We start from the raw sequence: 8,222 nt of genomic DNA, 5'->3' as shown, positions 1-8,222 counted from the left end.
GTAAAACTGAGTCTGAAGATTCACATCAACAAAATTTTATCAGGCCCCAAAGATTCTAGCTATGAGTGGTTTCAGTAGACTAAAAAATAAAAAATATTTACTTTTATATAAAGTTTCAGGCCCTCAGATTTCTTATTCCACAGAGTGTGACCGTATGTAACTTGATCAGACCCTACATCAAGACTTCAAGAAAATGAAAAGGTAGGGATGGGAATGTTTTTAAAACATCTCTTTGATAATGTGATGTATTTCCTTGGTGCACTCTAACATCTAGAATGTTTTATTAAACTGACAGTGCCAGGAACCCCTAACATACCTACAGACCTAAGTTCCTTAAGTTTTACTGTTGAAGACTAATTTTTGATTAACCTGAGAATTAAAATGAACATTTTTGAAAAATTACAGATAAGATCCATTCCAAAAAATCTATGATATACACAAAACATCTTGCTTACAAAACAGCCAAAGCAGGGAGTGACTATTAATATTAATTCCAAAAAACATTCACTTTATAAAGTGATTCACTACGGCATTTGTTGAAACAATTGGGATCACAAAATTTTGATTAACGCCTTTTCCAGGAAACAGCCAGTTCAAAATTAGAGCTCACCTCTGTCTAGATTCAGTACGTTAAAGAGAAGAAACAAAATGGGTGTGTATGAAGAGAGTCAAAAGCAAATGACAAAAATCACCACCATAATAGTACAGGCTAATAAATGAAGGAATCAAGAGACAGTTTCATTAATTAATATATTTTCTGCATTATAGTTAACATATGTACTTTCTTCGTGTCACCTTATTTTCCGTTACGTATTGATATTTTGTTATATTCAGACATGAGTACATTTCAACAGTCTTTTGCAATAAATATCATAAAATAATAGAGATTCGCATAATAAATATTCTTTACAATAAAAAAGTTTAACAGACTTTTGTCTTAAAAATAGTCAGAATTCAACTTTGTGATTTATACATAAAATATACAAAAAGCACCACAATTTGTGGTTAAGGCGATGAAAACACACACAAAAAAAATTAGAATTACTCAGCTGTTAACTCACCAAGGGACCAAAAGGACCATTAAGGGGCCAAAATCACTTTAGGCAGCATAGTTCTGTGACACCTATAGATCGATCAGCTATAAATATCAACTTCAGTTACCCAAGTGCCCTCAATGATGAGAAATTTGGTAAAAAGTGTGGGGTGTGGAAGGAAGGCAGTTGAATCCTTCACAAATATGAAAGCCAGAATAAAGATGAGCAAGATACAACCAATATATCTCCAATGTGAAGATTTACATTGTAAAGCACATCTAAGATTACATACGAAAGAAAAATACCTGGCATCTGCAGAATAAGAAACTGAGGAGAGAGAACTTTGGGGGCAAGTAAAGGGCAGTGGTTAAAGGAAAAAATTTTATGTTATAACAAAAATATATCCCCCACGCTTCTTGAGGGTCCAATGCTATGAAGATAGCCCTAACTGGAGACAGACTTAATACCATAGCTTATTTAAGCAATAAAAACGTTGCTTCTTTAAAAATCATTTTCCCTGCTCCCAGAGTACCCAATCAAAAACAGCTCTAAATCACTGTAGAGTGACTGGGTAGGTGTCTAGCTAGGTATGTTCACGTATACAACAACTCTGAAAAGCTGCTTGCAGAACAAAAAGGCTACACAAAAGCCCACTAGCTCTCAATACCCTCTTCAGTGGATGGCAGAGGCTCTTGCTGTAAGTGGGAACCAGGTGCAGTTTCACAGTCCACTCTTACTGAAGATCATCCGTTTGAGAAGAGTAAGATCCATGAGTCAAACCTTGGGAACAGGGGAAGAAAGGCGGGAAAATTGTAAAGAAAATAAAACCAGTATCTAATAGAATCTTTTTAAGAGCCACAGCTTGAAAGCCAGAAGTTCAGGAGGTCCAACCCACTTCCAAAAATCATGATGGTTTACCCTGACCCCTGGAGGGGCAGCTCTCCAGCTTACAATAAACAGTGTTGGAGTTCTTACATCTGCAGCCTGGGCGATGGATCCAGTCATAACACCCCCTGCACAGTTTCAGGCATCCCTTAGCAGGAGGATAACAGAGTAAGCAAGGCAAAAATAGAGACATGGCTCCCATACACAGGTACCTAGAGCAGCAGTGTGACTGTGAACAGGAGCAAGGATTATCCGAGTAAGAATCCCCTTCATCATCATTGGAGCAGTGGTAGAAGATGCCCTTGACTAAGCACATGCAGGTTCCGTATTCCACCATGCTCTCAGCAGAGCAAAGGCACTGACGATTGCAGGCCAAACAAGAGGGCAGGGTCCTGGGAGCTGTGCATTCTCCACACTTGCACTTCCCACACTGTTCGCAAATAAACTTGTGCTGTGTCAGGTCCTCTTTCAAGGAACCCTTCAAGTCATCCACAATCAGCTGCTTGGGCTGGGTCCGGATTGCCCTCTCGGATCTATTCCCAGGGACTGGTCTGGTTGGTGGTGACCTTCCTAACAGTCCCTGTTCAGAAGAGGCACTGCTGTTGCTCCCAGAACTGGCTGCACTTCCAGTGCTGGTCGATCTGCTCAAAATGGGGCCTCTGGCATTACTTGAGAGTCCTGCATGTCCCAGGTGGCTTGTAGGTCTATGCTCATAGTTGTTATTCACATTGATCGGTATGATTTCATGAGTCCTTTCATGCTTTTCTTGTCTTGGTGCTGTTCGAGGAGCAGGTCTTTTCACCACAGATGGCCCTTCCGTGTACTCATTACTGCCTCTGATGGCCTTGATCTGGTCTAAAGACAAAATAGCAGCAGGCTGAATTTCTCTCTCATAGTCTAACCTCTGACGGCTATCCAATGCAGGCTGCTGGATCACAACTAATGAACTGCCACTGCCATGTTGATTTTGGGGATCCATGTGTAGTGATCTCGAATTCTGGCAATCAGTAGAAACCTGGCATGCATCTGAAATCCTAAAAGGAAACCAAAGATGGGAAAAAAAAAAAAAAAAAAAACAGAGAAAGAAAATAAATGACAGGAAGCATTTTTTTTTGGGGGGGTGGGGGCGGTGGGAATCCTGTCAAGTCACAAATTGCCTAAACCACCTGGTAATGATCTCCTTCATCAGCGGATTACAATGATGCTGGGGTCCTGGCCAGGGTCCAATTCCAAGAGGCTGAGGACCACATCATAGAAGAAGAATGCAAGCAAGAGACCCCATGCCATAAAAATTACAAGTTTTTTTCAACTTCCAAAAGGCAGAATCAAGAAGTACTGTCTTCCTGTTTGTGAATCTAACAAATAATTAAAATGGGGTATGCCCTTCTAGGGAATATTGAGTATAGGCCCTGGAATAGCTTTCATCTAGAGAAAGCTCAGCATTAGCTCACTGGTATTTTCCATAAAAGAAAATATCCACTTTCTAAAAAATTAAGAATGGCTTTGATGCTTCTGCCTTTCTTTCTGTTGTTTGCTGTTACAAGCATTAGATTGATAATAAGGAAACCAGTCGAGGTATACTGCACGCGTCAAAAAAAAAAAAAAAAATCCAGGAGACTGCAAATAAAATGGAATCTCAAAATAAGAGGGCATTTTCCACAGAAACCAGGATTTTAAAGCTCGCTCATCACTCATCTACAAGATGCAAAAGTGAATACAGAGAACAGTTCTCAGGGTCTTATAGCTCTGAAGCACGCACACAAAACTCAGCCTATGACGCTGTGATGTTAAAAAGCATTCACGTCTGAAATCCCGAAAGGATCTTTTTTTTTTTTTTTTAAGATTAAATGAAGGGCTCACTCACACAACAAGATAACTTTCGTGCACAAGTATTAGGCCTTTAAAGCAGCCTGGAGAAATCCTGGCCATTTTAATCGCCTGCATTTCCTCTCATTTTAAAATGTGTCTTTACAGGACAGATCCGGATTTCCAAAAGCACTGCCAAATCCGAACCAACGTACTTCTTGTCATAAGTACAGTGAAATCCTGATTAAAATGAGCATCTCCGATGTGTCCACACCAAGGGTAAGTCACTTCTAGTCGTGATGCCCTCTTCTCGCACACACACCACAGAACACCGAATTTCCATTTTCAGTTAACACAAGCCAGAGTAGCTCTCACACAAATTCCTCCTGACGTCCGCAGATCCATTCCGATTCAAGAATGAGAAGAAGAAGAAGAAGAAAGGGGAAAAAAAAAAAAAAAAAAAAGTCCATTCTCAACTACCACTCTTGAGCCGGAAACACCAGCTCCAGGGAGGAGGCTGCGAGAAGTCCGCTCCCGCCGCTGACCGGGCTGAGGGCCGACGGATCCAGCCTGACACGCCGACGCCCGCAGCTCCCGCCCCCGCCGCCGCCCCCGCCCCCGCCCAGGCCCGACTCTACCTTCCCGGTACTAGGGGAGCGACGCGCTGCTGACCCGCCGGGCCCGGCGCCGCCGTCCGGGGCTGCGAGCACAGCCCGATCCTCCGCACTCGGACCTCATCCCTCCTCGCAGAGCGCTCGGGGCCGGGCGCTCGCAGGGCAGAGCAGCCCGAAGCAACGCAGGCGGATCCCACACACTTAGGAGAAGCCGCGGAGCCTACGAGGAGCGGGGCAAGGGCCCGGGCGCCTCTGCTACGCGGCGCTTCACGCGATCGTGGAAGCCGAGTCCACGAAGATCCCCGGCGAGGGAGGCGGCGCGGCCCGTGCCCCGCGGCGCCGGCGCCCGCGCCCGCTGCGTCCCCGCAGGCGCTCGCGCGCCCCCGGCAACCTGCGCCTGCCGCCGCCCGCGGGGACGTCCTCGGCGGCCGGTACCTTCGCGGGCCGCGCCCCCCCGGGAGCCCCGGGCGCTTCCAGCCCGCCCCGGCGCGCGCGTCGCCCCAGGCCCCCTCCGGAGCGCGGCGGGCCCTCGGGGCTGCCGCAGGGCGCCGGGCGCCGGCCCACGGCGCGCGGGGGGTTGGCCCGCGGAGAGAGAAGCGGGCAGGCTCCCCGGGCCTGCGGCGCCGCCAGCTGCCGCGGCGGAGCTGCGCCCTCTGCAACCCGAGCGCAGGGGAGCGCCGGATAAACAGTTGACGGAGGGGGAGGAAGAGGAAAAAGTTATGAATGAAAACAAGTTCTCGCCCGCTCGCGGTCTCCGGGCAGGCGGAGGGGAGGAGGCTGGGCTTGCCTTTACCTCAGGAGGGCGGACTTCCCGCTTTTAAAGCGGCAGCGCCCTCTCCCCTCCCCTCGCCTCGCCTCGCCTCGCCTCGCCCCGCCGAGCGCGAAGGAAGCCGCAGCGGGCTCGGGCGCAGCCTGGCTCTGTCCAGGGGGTCAGCGCGGGTTGCGGGGGGGGGGCTCCCCTCCTTCCCACGCCCCCCCCCGCCGCGTCTGCGCCCACAGCCCGCCAGGGAGCCCGCCAGGGAGCCCGCCGCGGGCGCGAGGCGGCTCCTCGGAGACAACACCCCCCCCGGGGCGCCCTTCAAGGGGACGGGCCGCGAGCCCCGGGGCCCGCACCTGCCGCGCGGCGCCCGCCCCCCCCGCCCCCCGCCCCCCGCCCGCGCCCGGAGGCCGCGGGACACTCACCTCGGCCGAAGCGGCGCGACCCGGCCCAGGTCCCGCGGCGGGCGGCAGCGTGCGCGCGCCGCATCAGGCGCGGCGGGGAGGACGCGAGGCCGGGCCTCCCCCGCCCCCCGCGGGCTGCGGCGCCCCCCGCGCCCCCCCCCCCGGCTGCGGGGGACACTTCTCCGGAGACCTCTCCCGCCGCGCGGCTCGGGCACAGCCACCTCGGGGGCCCTTCTCCCGCAGCCCCCTTCCCGCGAACCGGGGAGGGGAGAAAAAGAAAAGAAAGAAAAAAAAGTCCCCTGCGAGAGGGCTCTCGAGTCTCTCAGAAAACGGCAGAGACCAGCGCGCGGGCCGGGCCCCCGGACGGGCACGCGGTGCTCTGCGACAGTCCTGTCTCGGGCTCCGAGCGCTCCCCGCGGGCGAGGAAGGAGGCGGCCCCCGACGACTGAAAAACCCACGTCACGGGCGTTCGAGACTCCGCGGCGCCGGGGACGGGGCTCGAACCGGCGTCTCCGGGCGGCTCGCGGAACCGCGCAGGCCCCGGCGCGGCCCGGCAGCGCACGCCCGCGAGGCTGGGGCTGCGGCTGCGGCTCCCCCGGGGGCGCGGGCGGGGGCGGGGGCGGGGTGGGTGGGATATTCTGGGGTTTTGTTTTGTTTTGTTTTGTTTTTTAACCCCGCTGTTTTAGGGGTGGCGGTGAAGGGAGCGAGGTTGGGGGGATTCCTCCCAAGGGAAGAGGCGGGGCGTCGTCTTTCGTGCCCCCCCCCCCCCCGCGCAGGTCGAGGCACTTTCCCGATCCCGCGCGCTGGGCTGGGCAAGCGGGGGGCACAGCGGCCCCCGGAACCCTGCCTGGTCCCGGCGGGTCCGCGTCTCCCGGGCGGCGCGCGCTCCCAGTCCTCCGACCCTCCGGCTCCACGGCCGGAACGCCTGCTCCCGAGGGTCGGCGATCGGAAAACAAAACACAACAGCACATTAATTTCCCTTTCTCTGCAGGCAGCGGGACGCGCCGCGCGCTCGGCCGCCCGGGCGGAGAGGGGCGCGGGGTGGGCTGCCCGCTCGCCCGCCCGCTCGCCCGCCCGCTCGCCCGCCCGCCCGCTCGCCCGCGCGCTCGCCCGCCGCCCGCAGCCCCGCTGCCATGTGCTGGCTGTTGCTGCTCGCAGTGATTGACAGGCCGGCGCACCGTCGGCGTGTCAGCAGCGAACCAAAGTAACATGCAGTCTTGCACGTTTTGCCGAAGTGCTTTTGCCCCTTGGAATGCCAGGAGTTCAAACGACGTTCAAGCAACGCCTCTGCGCATTGGAAATCAATACACAGGGGACGGGAAATTCAGGTTTTAAACAATCGCTCCGCTCGGGATTCGGTCGCCAACAATGCCTAAACCAACATGGACTGGTCCACACGCCGAGTGCCAGCCCCTCTTCGGCGAAAACCACCCTGTTTTTCACACAACCGACCGTTTCAGGCTTCAGACTTGTTCGGATAAGGAAAAAAAAAAAAGAAAGAAAGAAAGAAAGAAAGAAAGAAAGAAAAAAGAAAAGAAAAGGACCCTACTTTTTCCTCTTAGCAGTAGCGTTTACTTTTTTTTTTAAAGAGCATTCGTTTTAGCACTGGGAATGCTACTGGTAATTTGAAATGCAACCAGTAATCTTAGATCTAAAGCGAGTTCAAAGAAATGTTCAGTTCCTTGCAAAAGCCAGCATTTCTCACCTAAGCTTTCCTAAAATACCTACGGAATGAAAGGAAGGAAACAGTTCTTACCTAACGCAAAGATTGGAAATTGCTTTTCAGGCACATTTACAGCGACTGTAGCTGTTCCTTATCCAGGGTAAGGAGCTCTGTCTGCTGCTATCACTCTGCAAACCACTGCGTGCCTTACAGAGCAATCCCACTCCAGCTCCGCAGAATTTCAGCTCGCCTCCACCTCCACCTCCACTCCAGGACACGCCTCCAGTGATATCATATGTCAATCATTCGGGCTGCCTGAAAACCTGGAACAGGATTTCTCCAACTGTCGTTTCCTCTCTCGTGCATGTGTACCAACTTGGAAATGTTGCCCTGTACGCTCATGGGTGATAAACATCCTCTAAAAATTGGAGGTGGCCTCTAAAGACCCTACAAGTGCAGTTTGTCACAGAAGAACCCTATAAATTTAGTCATCAGTCTCAGTCAAAGGATTGGCGGACACTGTCTTTAAGGTTGAATTAGAAAATAGTTTTGAGGAATAAAAGAAGATAAAAAGAAAAGTCGTATGCCAAGCCATCACTTCTGATCAGCTAGAGAGAAAGTGTATATTGATATTAAAAAGATGATAATGTAACATTACAGTTACTATTTAAAGCCAAATTCAGAATGTGTGAAATCTGAAAGTTCAAAAGGTGACACTCCTTACTGCAAATGTATATAACGTTACCTCATAAAGGTGAAATTTCCTGCTGTAGCTTTTATAGTAAGTGCTCTACCTTGTCTTGTGATATAATTTCCTAAAAATAGAATTTAAAAATCCCAACTTCCTTCAATTTTGTGATTGATTTCCATAATTTTGAAAAAAAAAAAACTGCAACCAACTCATTTATTTTTAAAAATCAGCTAACTGGAAATCAATTAAAATAGAAATAATTTACCAAGAAGTTTTATAATTCTTAATGATATATGTTGTGTTACTGGGGGGGGGGGAAGTATTTTAATCAGTAGGAAACTCACCTTTTGTTTTCTTACAAATTATGG

General features: G+C 51.0%; 1 protein-coding gene across 6 annotated transcripts; it reads right to left on the bottom strand.

Moving 5' to 3' along the window:
• Positions 1-736: 736 nt before the first annotated feature.
• Positions 737-7,956, bottom strand: SPRY1 (sprouty RTK signaling antagonist 1). Of its 6 annotated transcripts, XM_055317089.1 has the most exons (3): positions 4,364-5,114; positions 2,132-2,953; positions 737-1,814 (listed from the first exon to the last, which is right to left on the bottom strand). In XM_055317089.1, exons 2-3 carry the CDS (start codon positions 2,896-2,898, stop codon positions 1,778-1,780), a joined length of 804 nt encoding a protein of 267 aa, XP_055173064.1. In that variant the 5' UTR covers positions 2,899-2,953; positions 4,364-5,114; the 3' UTR covers positions 737-1,777. The 6 variants fall into 6 exon arrangements, with proteins under 6 accessions (XP_055173064.1, XP_055173065.1, XP_055173062.1 ...); XM_055317090.1 differs by lacking the exon at positions 4,364-5,114 and adding an exon at positions 7,257-7,956 and having other exon boundaries at positions 737-2,953; XM_055317087.1 differs by lacking the exon at positions 4,364-5,114 and adding an exon at positions 5,522-5,586 and having other exon boundaries at positions 737-2,953.
• Positions 7,957-8,222: the final 266 nt, after the last annotated feature.

This window comes from Nyctereutes procyonoides, unplaced genomic scaffold, assembly GCF_905146905.1.
Source record: "Nyctereutes procyonoides isolate TBG_1078 unplaced genomic scaffold, NYPRO_anot_genome, whole genome shotgun sequence".
NCBI lineage: Eukaryota > Metazoa > Chordata > Mammalia > Carnivora > Canidae > Nyctereutes > Nyctereutes procyonoides.
Note: the sequence above shows the minus strand (reverse complement) of the source record. Positions and strands in the feature narration are given on the sequence as shown.

Excerpts from the sequence above, each read along its gene's own strand:
- SPRY1 (XM_055317090.1), bottom strand. The coding sequence starts at position 2,898 with ATGGATCCCCAAAATCAACATGGCAGTGGCAGTTCATTAGTTGTGATC.